This window comes from Gopherus flavomarginatus, chromosome 22, assembly GCF_025201925.1.
Source record: "Gopherus flavomarginatus isolate rGopFla2 chromosome 22, rGopFla2.mat.asm, whole genome shotgun sequence".
NCBI classification, from domain to species: Eukaryota; Metazoa; Chordata; order Testudines; family Testudinidae; genus Gopherus; species Gopherus flavomarginatus.
This window is the reverse complement of record NC_066638.1, coordinates 11,470,117-11,485,965: the sequence shown is the minus strand read 5'-3', so window position 1 is coordinate 11,485,965 and position 15,849 is coordinate 11,470,117. Positions and strand designations below refer to the sequence as shown.

The 15,849-nt window shown below is 42.3% G+C and overlaps 1 protein-coding gene across 4 annotated transcripts in view; it reads right to left on the bottom strand.

The window, feature by feature from the left end:
- PHACTR4 (phosphatase and actin regulator 4) overlaps positions 1–15,849 on the bottom strand; it is a 96,657-nt gene that overhangs the window by 52,174 nt on the left and 28,634 nt on the right. For 2 of the 4 annotated variants that reach the window (XM_050932017.1, XM_050932013.1), the window contains 2 exons: positions 5,830–5,876; positions 3,105–3,175 (listed from right to left, as the gene is read on the bottom strand). Coding sequence is in view for 2 of the 4 variants with exons in the window: in XM_050932016.1 (XP_050787973.1) it covers positions 5,830–5,845 (16 nt within the window). In the remaining 2 variants the exon portion in view is untranslated. Of the gene's footprint in view, positions 1–3,104; positions 3,176–5,829; positions 5,877–6,458; positions 6,568–15,849 lie in introns of those variants that run through there. The other 2 variants (XM_050932016.1, XM_050932015.1) reach the window with 2 other exon arrangements.

Below are 15,849 nucleotides of genomic sequence, written 5' to 3'. Positions count from 1 at the left end.
CAACTGGTGACTAGAGCATATTGAAGTAAATGTTATTTTTAGCTATCTGCAGCAGAGGCCGCTGGAACATGACTGAAGCATCTGATAGAACAGGAGTCATATCATTCTGGCCACCAGTGTGTCTTTTTTACAGAGATTATTTAGCTGAAAGACAGGGTGGGTGCTGTAACAAACGATGATTTAAAACAGTCCTCCTGGCAATCTAGTACTGAAAAACCTCATAATACTCCTTTAATCTCAGCTTCCCTGCAGATGGGACAGTTATTAGACATTGTGGACCAGTGTTTGGAAAAGCTATCCTCCTCTGAATACACAAACACACCTTAAACAGATTCAAAAATACCATCATCCATATATATGGAATAATTATATACCTTACTTACATGCTGCTTTTCACGTGAGGCTCTCAAAGCACTTCAGAGTATTATCCCCATTTGTGCAGGGGAAGACAGAGGAATGAAGTAACTTACCCAACACCACACAGGAAACCAATGGCAGAACTAGGAACTAGACGTGGGTATCCTGACTACTAACCTCCTCCTCTCACCAGATTATAGTGCCTCCCAGAGAATTTAAATTCCGAAAAGCAATAGAAGAGATTTACTGTACTAGTTTCCTAACTTGAGGCCATCTAGCCCAGAAGCTACAATGGAGTCTCAAATTACCCATTGGCTTGCCCGGAGGAGACGGAGAGCCACTGACTACTGTGGCTGCCCCAAGCACATCTTAAAAGATGGGAGCAGTCGGAAAGACTGGCATGGCAGGAACTGAAGAGGCTGGGGGGGAGGCAATCCTAAATAAAGAAATAGGACAGAACAGACGTTTCCTCCGCAATATCTTCAGTGCCACCTCTGAGAAAGCAAGAAGACTTCTTGGAAGAAGCTTGTGGGTATAGAAGAGTCCACCCTACCCAGCATGCATTTCTGCTTGATTAACGACAGCATCCTAGCATGTCTCACCAATCCTGAGCACAAGATTATAGCCTGGATGGCTGGAAGCAATAAAATCCTTAATCGAGATCTAGCAAACCTTTCAAGCACAGCAATTCCATCAGTGGCCTCTGCTTTCAAGACAAGAGAGCTACAAAAAGGTCCTCCCAATAATTGCCAAATAAACTCCTAGTCTCAGAAAGAAGCAAAAATTCTGACAGAAAACCAAAGGTTTTCACAGGCAGCTGAAAGGATACAATGATGCCACCCACAAACACTTCCCCATGAAAAAAAGAGCAAATAAGCTCTGTGCAAATGTTCAAACATGGTCCGTGCAAGTGCTATTGGAAAGCTAACTAGAGGTTTGTTTCCACATTATTTCATCCCAGCACCACAGCAGAGTTTCCAAATAGCCATGGGCTTAAGTTGAGATTTCCGCTGCCAAAAAGGGAAACAGATGCTTAAACTATTTGCTTCGTAAGATCATGTCATGGAACTATACAGTATTGATGGGGGCGTAATCATTTGGTGTCTCTGCAGTTAGCTTCTCTTAGCCTCTCTGCAGGATGTTCCAAAGTTTATTTTTTTTTCCATTTGCTGTTAGCTCAGACTTGTCATGTCACATGAGCTAATGACAAGTGACATATATCAAGCAACAGAGCTTTCCTTACAAGAGGCTCATTAAATAACAGCATTGGCCTACTAAACCCAGGGTTGTGAGTTCAGTCCTTCAATTCCCATTTAGGGAACTGGGGTAAAAATCTGTCTGGGGATTGGTCCTGCTTTGAGCAGGGGGTTGGACTAGATGACCTCCTGAGGTCCCTTCCAACTCTGATATTCTATGATTCTATACAGGTAAAATGCTAGATCTTAGTAATAGAAAAGACTCCTAAATTAAAAAAAAAAACAAAACACAGGATCCCAGACCAGCTAATTTAAGAGCATTCAAGAAACGATGTTATCTTTTGGGTGGGAGGGACTGGATGCTGATGTAGCGTGGGTTGGGAATGGAACAGCAGAAATATACTCTAAAAACAGAATATGGCCGCTAGCAAAACTTCACTCCCAATGTGTTGACAGGAAAGACTTGAGAAGGGAAAAAGTAAATTAGCTGACTGAGTATTCCAACAATATTTTCCTTAACAGATCACTTGCATAGGTGGGATCTCTTCAAGGCCTTGCAAAGAAGCCTTGGTCCACCGTTTCCTGTTGTGTATCACTTGTTAGCATCCATTCTCCTGCCTCAGTCATGGAGTTAAACCTGGAAACTAGCAAGCTTCCCCCAACCCTGACACATGGAAAATGAATGCATGTATGTGCCCTGACTAGGATTTAACACCACACTAGTCATGTTGGTGCCTCAGCACCTACCCAAAACCATGTTATTTCCATCCCTGCAGATTTTTCTTCCTCTTTGGTGGGTTTCACATCACCAGTTAGTAAGAGTACCAGGAGGCCTGTATATTCCTTTTCCTCTAGACCTCAGTGGAAGAGCTGAGCTCAATACTGAGGCCATGGCTACACTGGCGCTTTACAGCGCTGCAACTTTCGCGCTCAGGGGTGTGAAAAAAACACACCCCTGAGCGCTGCAAGATACAGCGCTGTAAAGCCTCAGTGTAAACAGTGCCGCAGCACTGGGAGCGCGGCTCCCAGCGCTGCAAGCTACACCCGTAGAGGATGTGGAGTACGTGCAGCGCTGGGAGAGCTCTCTCCCAGGGCTGGTGCCGCGGCAGCGCTTTGAAGTGCAAGTGTAGCCATACCCTAAAACTCCACTATAATTGTCTACAGGGGATGCGCGCAATAGCCTTCACTGATGATCATAAATTAAAATCTGAAGGCAGCAGCAAATCTGTCATTTTTGATTAAACAAGGCAGCCAGCCAAAAGGAGCTTCCATCCCTCCCCATGCATGGCTAGCGAAGCCGGGTGACAAAGGAATTATGATTAATCATACAGTCCCAGTGGCCACTTGGGTGCATTGCAATACTATTCAGAGCACACCATCATGTGCCAATACAGTCAAAACAAAAGCCAGCCATGCAGTATTGTGAAGGTGGTTAATATACGACTGGTTAAGGACAGGAATCGATCAAGTCACTAGGTTTTGAAAAAACAAAGGGAGCCAGCCTCAGCTCAGCTAGTCACACAGCTCCTCCAGTTTAAAGCTCAGCCTTACCTCCTCTCCAGTCAGTGCCAGGAATAGAACCCAGGAATCCTGAATTTAGTAGCACTTGGAGAATGAACCTCCTTAAAAGCAAGTAATTTAAACAAAAATAATAATCAAAGACCCATCTGTTTATTCTACCTCTTATTGTTTCCAGCAACGTTAACAATATAACAGTAGGTTTAAAGAGTCACAACAGGCTGAAACAAAATATAGCCAAGGTCCTTTTGAGCAGAAGTGCAAAATATAACCATTCTCGCACTTGTATAGCTGAGGGTACGTCTACATCTACAATTTTGCAGCGCTGGTTGTTACAGCTGTATTAGTACAGCTGTATAGGGCCAGCGCTGCAGAGTGGCCACACTTACAGCAACCAGCGCTGCAAGTGGTGTTAGATGTGGCCACACTGCAGCGCTGTTGGGCGGCTTCAAGGGGGGTTCGGGGGACGCGAGAGCAAACCGGGGAAGGAGACCAGCTTCGCCGCGGTTTGCTCTCGCGTTCCCGGAACCACCCAGCAAACTGCAGGGAAGGAGACCTGCTTGCTCGGGGTTCGAGGAACGCGAGAGCAAACCGGGGAAGGAGACCAGCTTCGCCGCGGTTTGCTCTCGCGTTCCCCGAACCCCCCTGCAAACCGCAGGGAAGGAGACCTGCTTGCTCGGGGGTTCGGGGAACGCGAGAGCAAACCGGGGAAGGAGACCAGCTTGATTACCAGAGGCTTCCTCAGGTATGCTGGGATACCTGCTTATTCCACGGAGGTCAAGAAAAGCGCTGGTAAGTGTCTACACTTGATTACCAGCGCTGGATCACCAGCGCTGGATCCTCTACACCCGAGACAAAACGGGAGTACGGCCAGCGCTGCAAACAGGGAGTTGCAGCGCTGGTGATGCCCTGCAGATGTGTACACCTCCTAAGTTGCAGCGCTGTAACCCCCTCACCAGCGCTGCAACTTTGTGATGTAGACAAGCCCTGAGTGTTCAAATGGGGGGAGGTGGGTGATTCTACATGGCTCAGGAGAATGGTAATGAGATTTAGAGCTTTCCACCTCCAGGTCACTAGAGCAGTCAAGGTCAAGAGTGAGCTAGACTGGTTGTAATCTGATGGCTGCTTGCTGGCCTCTGTAAAATGAGTTTGAGGTCTAAGTCAATTGCCAGTGGACAGATGACGGCTTTTGTGACATGGACACAAACTAGCTGCTGGTAGTTTCAGCAGAGAGGCTCAGGATTAACAGTCTGCTCAATTGCAGCCACCCTCAGAAGAGTCACTTCAGTGCCAGCTGAGGCATACTGGAGGGGTGACAGAAACTTGCACTGCTGCTGTCTGTGCTGTGGATAAACAGAAAGATTCCATCTCCCTATGGCCATCGCTCCAGCATCTATTACCAGCACTGAAGTCATTTACTTAAAAAGTTGTCAGTTACAGGTTAGTTTAACGTGGCCCAAAGCAACTTTTTTGGAGGAAAAGGGGAATAGCATGAAAAAAGCATTCATGTTAACACGCTATCACAGTGCATAGCAGTAACTTGTTACCAGGAATTTCATCACGAGCAGTTTCTATGCATATTCACTTTGGCACAGAAAGAAGGCTGTAACTGCTCCAGCCATTAGGGTCCAGCAGATCAGTTTTCCACAAAGTCCTAACTTGGCCGTCACACAAAGGTGCTGCCATTGTTGCACAAAGACAATGCCACTGTTGAACATCGCTCAATTCCCTAGTTAAGGATGATATAATTTGTCTCTGTGAGGACGGCCCACGGGCAAGATTTGTGGTCACACAACTTTATTACTTCGCTTATGTCACAGCTCATTACAAACCGCAAGTGATCCAATAAATGGCTGGCATTTAAATGTAATTTAATTATAGAGACTTTTTAAAAAGGGACCCTTGAATATCCAGTGCCAAGCTGAGGATAATCTTTGCTATGACTTCATCTTAAGTGATTCATCATTTAAAATGTTAGCTGGCAGCCATGGAATGAATTAACACCACACATCAGTGGGATGTAAGGTGAAATGCACCCAATTGTTTTTTTGTATGTGTGTGAGAGTGTGAGAGAGATTGACTCCTTCTGATGAAGGGAAGATGAAATGTTTGCAAAAAAAACAGTTTCTAGTATTTTCAGCCATTCAGAAAAAGCCATTAACGCCTTTATTCTATGCAGATCTCTACCACTTGAACTGAGGTCAAATTCAGTTTGCATCACAGATTAGGTTTAATGAACATGTTGATTAGTTTGCCTGAGGAAAAGTCATGCAGTGCCTAAGGCAATTACTCTAAAGTCAGCTTTTTTAAATTAAAGAACCCTGCATCTTTCACATGGCAGCACCGTCTAGGGGAATAAATATGGAACTAGGAGCTACTGTTTTCTAAGCCTTGTCTTTCCATGGAACTGCAGAGTGGCTTTAGATAAGCTTCAGTTTCACCATTTGTAAAATAGTAATGGCTACTTGCCTGTAAAATGCTTTGAGGATTGCAGAATGAATTCTGATTCCTCTCACCTGTGAGATCCAGAGGTTCACAGCATATTAACTGATCAGAATCTGGTCTTTGAAGTGCTTCGTAGGTGCTATACAGCATTAGTTCTTATCTTTCTGGTTGTCTTTTATCCTGATATTTGGACATTTATTATTCAAGACCCAGAAATTAAGGAAGCATCATTTCCTTATGAAAATGTAGGAGAACCAAGGCTGAAGGAAAAAAGACCAACAAACATGGCACAGGGATCCAGGAGAGTACTTACCAGTGTTTTCTTCCATTCCTGTGGTACGCTAGCTTTCTGAACAATTCCTGCAGAGAGAAAAAAACAAAATGTACGTGCAAGTTGATAGCAGAAAAATCCTGAGTTTTACCGAAGCCTTAGTCTACTTTAGCTGCCCTTTCAACAGTGGCTAACCAAGTCTTTAACCAGCAGGCAGGTAACTGAGCCCCAGGTTAGGGAATCCTATCTGGCAATTTTGGAATAAGATGGAAAGACACTGACATCCACGCCCTCAGCGCAAAAATGTGACAAGTCCTATCATGGTGAACTAATTCCAGGGAGCTTCAGATTTCAGAATGCTTTGGGTTTGAACGTTCTCTTTTGTTGCTGTTCCACACAAGTAGGCCTCACAGCACAGAATGCACATGCATCATCTCTGCTACCCACCTCAAATATTGCAAGTCAAAAGAGGAGACAGCCGTACTGGCAGGTTCTAAATCCGCCCCAGGAGAGCGCAAGTCTGGGAAACCTCCCCCTTTCAGCACTAATGCCGGAGCACTAGCCATCCCATACACAATATATTTGCAAGATAAAAATGAAAGTTATTAACACCACTTTAACCTCCAAGTGCCATGCATGTGGTGTGTGTTCTGCATATGGAAACTACTTACGCTGTGAACAGGTTAAAATCTAAAACTACAACTTCATTAACAAATAAAGCGTCAAACACTTCTTCCATGGATAAATCATGGCTGCATCCCCAAGGCAGCGTGCCTTAACCTATAAACAGGATGGATAAAAATTGACGATGTAAAAGATTAAAATTGGATCTATTTAAACTGCCTTTTTAAACAAATCTTTAAAATTAAATATGAAAGTGACAATTTATGTTAAGGCCTAAAATTATAATCTATTTAAATAATTTAAATTGAATACAAAAAATGATATTAAGCAGTATGTGTTTGCTTCCAAGTTTTGAAGAAAGTCAACCACTGAACTGGTGGAAGCCACTGGCTAAGCACCTGAAACCAGAGTTTGTTGGTATGCTAGATCAGATTTTGACAGAAGTAGCCTCTTCTGCGGGGGAGGCGGAGAGGGAGAGAATATTTTCTTCATTTCAGTTTATTCAACTAGTTCAGTTCAATGACTAGTTCATTCAAAGTTAAGGAACAAATACGGAATTGGAAAAGCAGGAAAACTTGTTTTCCTCTTCCAATCGAGGAATAAAAACAAGGTATGAGATGATGAGATTTACAAGTTCTAAAACCTTGAATGATATGACCAGAAACAATTAGTTCAATTCAATCCTTACAGAGAATACTTCCTTTAATAAATCAGTCAATTTTAAATGCAAAACAAGGGATTATCTTTGTTAATTTTTTTCTTATGTATCCAGCACAATTAAGGGAGTTGTATTTAATTTTTTTAAAAATCGTATTTTTCTGCATTTTAATTGTATTTGCATTTCCACCCAAATAGTGCTTGACACAAATTACAAGTAAAAAGTTACCATAATCCAGTAAAGAAGAAATGCATCATTTACCATTCTTCTAACATAATAAAAATGGAAAAATTAAGAATCTAAATAAATGTAAATTAAGCTATATAATTGTTTAAATAACTGTAAAAATACAGCATGTCCTCCTGGTTATCAGAAAGAAGCACCAAATTTAGTGTAAGGGCAATTTTTAGTTGCAAATCAACATATTTTAGTGGTTACCAACCAGACTCAACCTTTCTTTAGGGAAAAAAACTAAAAAGTACAAATGCAAAATATAATTAAAACTAATTTAAATCAAGGTTTTCTGCTAGCTGATTTAAGTTATGATTAAAATTAGCAACTTAGATCACTGACTTAAATCAATCCACCATGCCTATAAAAATGAGAACATTTCAATGCTTACCTAGAGAGAATGGAAAAAGGTCATGTACATAGGAAGCTTTTAGAAACCACAGGATGGTGTATTTAGCTGTGGCACTGAGTATGTTTCCCAGATCTGAGGAAGAGTTCTGTGTAAGCTCGAACACTTGTCTCTCTCATCAAGAGAAGTTGGTCCAATAAAAGATATTACCTCATCTACCGTGTCTCTCAAGTCTGAATTTATGGTCAGATGGCTTAAGAATTAAAAGAAATTGTGCACTATACTGGAAAACAGCTTTCTTACAGAGATTCTCTATGTTCTGAGCTGAACTGCAGAGGAACTAAACAGTGCACCTTCCATGAAGTATTCTTATTTATAAAGAATCAAACGTGCTTGGTGCTTTAGTGCAGTTTTGTTGTAGCCATGTTGGTACAATAAAAAATATTACCTCACCCACCTTGCCTCTCTTGGTGTTTTAAAACCACGCTGAGTCCCTGTGCTGAAGAGCTTGCAGTTGCTAAGCGCAGCAGAAGCTGATGAAAACAGGGAGGGATTGAGGAAGGATGCTACTAGTGATATATGCCTTGAGGGTTTCCTGGTCAGTTTAAGGTCTCCACGTACACAAGTGACTTCCTAAAGGCAGACTTTTTAACCTTGAAAGCTGCATCGCCACTTCAAAAACAGACTCCAACGAGAAACTGCAGAATGGGAATTAATTTGCAAACTGGACCCCATTAAATTAGGCTTGAAGAAAGACTGGGACTGGATGGGTCATTACACAAAGTAAAATCTATTTCCCCATGCTATTTTTCTCCTAGTGTTACTCGCACCTTCTTGTCAGCTGTTGGAAATGAGCCATCCTGATCATCACTACAAACGTTTTTTTCTCCTGCTGATAATAGCCCACCTTAACTGATTATTCTCGTTATAGTTAGTATGATTACATCCATTTTTTTCATGTCCTCTGCGTATATACATCTTCCTCCTGTATTTTCCACTGCATGCATCCGATGAAGTGCGTTTTAGCCCACAAAAGCTTTTGCTCAAATAAGTTTGTTAGTTTCTAAGGTGCCACAAGTACTCCTCCTTACTATCACCACTTCACACACTCACTTCATCAATTCAATCTATGCCTTAGCACCTAGCAGCCTGAAACAGCTCTTTCAGTTCACCTTTGTTTCTGGCAGTCAGGAAGTGCTAATAGAACCGTGGCCAGGCCAGGAATGCAATGAGTTTCCCCACCTCGACAAATTCCTCAATTTTAGAATGTGTATTCAGTCTGTGCTACTATCCCAAGGTAGGGGAGACTATAATCTTACCCACACCAGGGTTTGAACAAACAGTTGCTAGCAGAGCTTTAAGCATGGCTGAACTATACAGCCAGAACTCCTTTTGGTCAGAGAATCATGCCCTAGGCTACCAATACTTAAAGCATTCCATTCCAGCTCTGTTTAGACAGGAAAGAAAAAAACTGTCCACAATGACCAGGGAAACCGTGCCAGAACTTTGTTTGCACAACCATGTTCTCATCATAGTGTGGATAGTGCCTGTTCCAAGCCCACCAGTCAGCACGCACAGACCCGGATGCATCAGGCCATATTAAACTTCTTTGTTTAAAACCTCTTGGCACTTCCAGCCAACGGAGTCCATTAGCATTAAAATATAAAACAAACTCCTAGCTCTATGTCATACGGCCGTCCTGGAACTTCTGAAGACAGTTTCACGATAATACCATCTGCAGGGACTAGAATGAATGCTACACACGTCTACCTATCCGAAGTAATTTTAGCTGTTTTACAAACTCCTTAACCAAAAAAACAGATCCAGCATTTTCACCTCAGAGTGCAAATCTTCAGCTAGCAAGGGCTGGATGATGGAGGGCATTTGTAGGTCAAGTCACAGTACCTGCTGTCTCAGTAAGCCTTATAGAAAAGGGAAGTCAGGAGAGGAATGGAAACAGACACTTCAATGCTACTTTCACCACAGCAGCGTCAGATTATAGCAACCCTCCAGCCACCCAGAGATTTCAATTTCATTTCCTTTTCAAGGATGTTCGCCAGAGGCTGAGCTCATTGAGTTTTGCTTACTCCAAGGTGCATACTTGGAATATTAATTCTTCCAGTCCCCTGCCCCCACTGGATGCTCCAAGAACATGTGTCTCAAAGCCTGACAGAGCACTGGGAACGAGGATTCTCCCTAGTGTAGCTCTAAAGCCCAATTCTTATAGTTATTACAGAACAGGTATAATAAAAACAGTCATATTAGGGAAATGGAATGTGATCTAATAGAGCAAGAAGCAGTGGAGTCAGGATTCCTAGATTCTACTCCTGGCTCTGTCACTCAACTGCATGATCTGGAAGTGGTCACTTGACACAGAATCATAGCGTATCAGGGTTGGAAGGGACCTCAGGAGATATCTAGTCCAACCCTCCGCTCAAAGCAGGATCAATCCCCAGATAGATTTTTGCCCCAGATCCCTAAATGGCCCCCTCAAGGATTGAACTCACAACTCTGGGTTTAGCAGGCCAATGCTCAAACCACTGAGCTATCCCTCCCCCCTGTATCTGTAGCCCTCAGAAGGACGCTGGATATTCCTGTTATCCACATAAACGTTGAAGTCCTTTTTAGAATCCTGTTATGGGCCTCAATGGCATTCTGTGGAAATGGATTCCACAAGGCGAATTGTGTTTAAGGAGTTTCCTTTTCTCAGTTTTGAATACACCATCTTCCAATTTTATCAGAAGTCCCTTGTTGCGTTATGAGACAGGGAAACAGATGTGCTGTCTTCCTTACCTATATCATTTGTTATTTTGTATACTTCTAGCAAGGAGTATGGGGAATAAAAAGGAAGAATTGAAAGTATTAGTACACAAGCTAAATAATGATTTAATTGGCATCACAGACACTTTGTGGGATAAGTCTCATGACTGGAATATTGGTATAGAGGGGTACAGCTTGAAAGGCCAATATAATACATGTTATATTACATGTTAAGCCACTAGTTTCCATACAGATTTAAAATTCTGATAATTGGCTCCCCATGCAAATAGTATAATAAATATCACTTTACACCAGCAGCATAGCTACCAGTGGGTGTGGCGCAGAAGAGGAAAGTAATGAAGATTATAAAGTGGAAGGGGTTTACAATTTAAATTGTTGCTACTGTTTGGATTTTGTTAGCCTTAGGCAATGTCTATACTTTGCACCTTTTAGCGACACAGGTGCGCAGTGTAGCCGCTCTTTGTCAGCAGGGGAGAGCTCTCCTGCCAACAAAATAATCCACCCCCAAAGAGAGGCAGTAGCTTTGCTGGAAGAAGAGTTCTCCCACAGACAAAGCATTGTTCACACCGGCACTTTTTGTCAGTAAAACTCTCATCGTTCCATGAGGGAGGGGGGTTCACACCCCTGAAAAACAAAAGTTTTACCCACAAAAGTGAGATGTAGACAAAGCCTTATTTTCACTACCAAGACAGGCCTTAGAGAAACTAGTTAACAGCCTTTCACTAGGAGATAAGTTGTGCAGGATCCTCTCTCAACACACTGTAGCTCAGCAGTGCTGGATGGTATATTAACTAAATAAGCCACCTACACACTGCATGCACATTCTCACATACAATTCCATTGCAAACAAAAATCAGATTCCCCTCCCTCCTGTCAAAAATATGACCTTTTGGATTTGCAGATTGTGGTGTTTTTTTTGGTAAGAAACATTTGCAGTATGCAGTAGTCTGAAAGTCCAGGTGTTTCAGTTCACTGCACAAGCTATATTTAACAAAGCCTCAACATAAAAAACAGTCATAGTCAAAAGGAAAGCATGGCACAGAATTAAACCTTAAACTTCTCATCACCAAACTAAGTAATCTTAACTCTAGACTATTTTATTCAGCTCTCAGCGTTGCAGGATTTATGGGTAGCTTTGACTCTCTCAGCTAGTTTTGCTGCTGGGGTTTTTGTTAGTTACTTTTTAAGTCCCTGTTGAACTGTGTTTAAGAATTTGGTGCTCTGAACTGTAACAGACTAACCACCCTGGAAGTGGAAGTCCTGCATTTACCCACAAAACAGATGCCGCATGGACAATAGTGCAAGTTTCCCCACACACTGCTATTTAAATCTCTTCTAGGAGTGACCATCTACAGGAGCAAGAGGCACTTTAGTTTCCAAATTCATTTACCTCTTTGTCTCTCTGCTTGTAAGTCTCCAATTGCTGTGATAATTGTACAATGCAGATACCTGCACAAGAGAAACAGCCTGATACCCCACTTCATGTCTCAGAAACTTTTAAAGAGCTGCCAGTGGCAAGTGATCCATTTGGACAGCATCACAGATCTGCATATATAGCTTCTGAAAGATAGACATCAACCTGGACTGCTTTGAACTAGTGATGTAGACATGAAAGGCTTTTATAAATCCTTGGCAATCCCGAACCAACACATCCTTTCCAACCAATATGTTTGAAACTGTTTTTTAACGTGTGGTAAAAGGATTGTTTAAATCATGGACAAAAGTGATTTCTGGTGTCCTCCGACAGTCTACAAGAAACTTCAGGATAACCACACAAACAGATTTCCAAGTCACCTGGTCTGCTACTGCTTTCCCTAAAAGATTGCTGTAGAAGAACCTGCAGTTAACAGGTTATTACATGTCCAAAAATAAAGACGGCATTAAGATCACATTCTTAAAGTACTTCTTTAAGTGCTGAGAAGATAAACTGTCTAAGCAGAAATTTTTAGGAAGGAAAAATATTTTACAATGGACTAGATTTTAGCTTCCTCAGCAGAGAGCTTAAAACCATATGAACAATGAAAACATAACCACCACAACACTCAAACAAAACTCTTTACACCACAAAATTATGTTTTGCAAAATGATAATTCCATAAATTAGAGGAACATAAAACAGATGGAATGAACAAACTGGTAGCCTGCCAGCAAGGATCAGTGATTAGCACCCAAACTGGGCCACAGCCTCAAGCAGCGGAAGAAAACCTGGTTAATTAATACATTGAGGTTTATTTAAGATGCAGTCTACTATTCAACGAGTTCTGTCTGTAACCATAAAACTGCTACACAAACTAATCTCTTAGGACTTGTAGAACATGTGAACAACTACTACCCCAAAATATTATGACATTTCTAGTGTTCTGAAGCAAGATATTTCATTGGTTTCATCTACATCCTGAAAGCTTATGGTATGCCAAAGGGAAGGGAAAGAGAAAGAATCTGTATAGTTTTTACATAATGACTCCATTCAGAAGCCCACTTATCCTACTGTCATCCCCTCTCTTCTGCACTGTGGCACTTAGTGAAATGAACCAGCCACTTCTGATTGCCAATGACTGCCTGGCTATACTCTTAACACCAGGAAATAAATATTTCAGTGAAGCTTATTTTCCTGAAATCTATGCTGTGTCTTCCATGCCTCCCATCTTCCAAAGAGCATGAATTCACACAGCCATCTCCAGAGGTCAAGGGAGTCTGAAATCAGAAATGACATCATAGTTGCTTAGGAGGTGCCTCTGGGAAATGGAGTGTTAAGTTAGCAAGTCTCAGGAGTGCAGTTATGAACAGATATTTTTCTTAACATGGGCTCCACTGCTGAAAGGCAAGAACTCAGCTCTGCACTAGACAATGGTTTGTATATATTAATAAATACTGGAATAGTAAGCATGAAGGAGCATTGTATACGAGCAGTAAATACCTAGAACTCAATTCACGTTCATAAATCAGTGGAAGGGAAAGTTACTAACTATACCCATTCTTCTATTCTACAAAAATTCAAAACAACAAGTAGTGTCTGGAAAGTTGTTGTTTGTGGGGTTTTTAAAGAAATTTATTTACAAAGATAAGCCACAACATGAAGATTTCCTCACATCTCCTTGTCAATTGCTGGAAACGGGTCATTTTCCTTACCACTTCAAACAGTTCTTTTTCTCTCCTCCTGATAACAGCTCATCTTAACTGATCACTCTCCTTATAGTGTGTATGGTAACACCCATTGTTTCATGTTCTCCATGTGTGTATTTATATCTTCCTACTGTATTTTCCACTACATGCATCCGATGAAGTGGGCTGTAGCCCACGAAAGCTTATGCTCAAATAAATGTGTCAGTCTCTAACGTGCCACAAGTACTCCTGTTCTTTTTGCGAATACAGATTAACACGGCTGCTACTCTGAAACATATTACTTCCTGTAGCACCTACCTGTTTCTGTTGGGTCCCGCATCAAATCACTGACCTAGTCTGACCCTGTTTAGTGTATAGTCTGGCCTAATCATATCACAGCACCAAGTATCACAGATGCATTTTATATACAATACATATATTGATGCCTGTTTACAAGACTTCAGTACACGGGTTGATGGGTAATTCATGGGTGTGACATCACATTTGTGAATTATGAGACTGAACCAGACAATGCTGCCAAAGGCTTTGTCTAGGCCTTGTCTACACTGGCAAGTTATTCAGGAGTAAGGTCAGGTGTGAATTCAAAGTGCTAGAGCTATTGCGGAATAGGAGTATCCACACACAGGGTGCTATTCCAGAATAGCTATGCTGGTCAATTTCCCCTTGTAGACAAGCCCCTAGACTGGGAGTTAAAGATGAGATGTTAGTTCATGTTTGCTGGCTTGTTCTAATTCAAACTTTCCAAAATGCTAGTCAAGCCAAGGCAAGTTGCATTTTAGTGTGTGCTAAACTGGTCAAGTTAAGGTCTACAGGGGCCTAAGCTTTAACTTGACCGGTTTAGCACACGCTAATGTACAGTTTGCCTTCACTTGACTAGCTTTGTTGAAGATGTTAGATAGAGCTACCTAACACAAACAATACAACTTTAAATCCTAGTTCAAAGAAAGCCAAAGTTACCAAGACCCACCCCAGGAGGAAACAACGAGGAGATGGCATGACAGACCTTAGCACAAGGGCCCAATTACACATACTTTTTTCTACATGAGCCATGAGGTAATTGTGACACTGCACCTCATATTCATCATAGTGACATTATTCTGAGATGGTTATAGCACAATAATGATGCATTTTATGCAAGATGGGTCATGTGAGACGTCATTTGAAAAGTTATGATTTGCTGAAGATGATTTGTATGCATGTACCATTTTTGTATCTGAAGTTATGAATATTGACTCTGTATCTGTACTTCAAATGTAGTTACACCTGGGTAACGCCCACTAGACAAGACACTTTCAATCTAGATAGTGGGTGGGAAGGGCCCATTCAGTGCATTAAGTCATTAGTAAAAACAATCAGCCTTAGGAGAAGCTTATCCCCGACTTGGTGAGCCCTCCGGGGACCACTACAGACAGCCTGTAAGTAATGGCTGTTATGACTCTACAATGAAATGTGACCAGACCACATGTCTCTGGACTCCATCTTGGGATGTCAGTATTTTTCCACAAACCGGTCTGGGAACCAAGCTTGGAAACAAAGGGTTCCCGCCATATGCTAAAGCTATATAAGCCAGGGAGTGACATCACCTGGGGTTCTTCACTCCCCACACAAGAAGACTCCTGGAAACACCTGAGGAACAAAGACTGAACTGGGGAAGTGCTGGACTCAGGCTAACGGGATTTCTAACCTGTGTATGAAACACCTGGGGATTCCAAGCTGCAAAACAAGTGTAGATTGTGCCTTAAGAACATACCAGTCTGCCTGTATCATCAGTTAGGGTGAGAATCTGCTATTCATTTCCAGTCTATAACTGTATCATTTTGTTTTCAGCCAGACTAAGTTAAACAGAGAGAGGCTGTCACAGAATCAACTTCTTCATTAGTTTTCATCTCCTTTTGAATATAGCACTGGGCCCATGGCAGCTTTACTAGTCCAGAGGAGCTTTTAGCCTGTGAAACAGCAAAGGCCACTTTCACAACTCCCCAGGAGACCAAAGGCTGCATCTCATTGGCAAAATATCAGTTTTTAATGGTCACACACTTTTGAAATGGTACAAGCAGGGCCGGTGCAACCATTTAGGCAACCTAGGCAGTCACCTAGGGGACTAGGATTTGGGGGGAGGGGGCCCATTTTCTTTGGCAGTGACCGCGGCGGCTAGATCTTCGGCCTCCCTGGTCGCCATTGGCATTTAGGCGGAGGGAGCTGGGGCAGCAGAGCGTGGCGAGGGCTGCCTGCAGCAAGTGGGGGGAGAACGGCACGCAGGGGAACTCCCTGCCCCATCTCACCCCTGCCGCACCTCT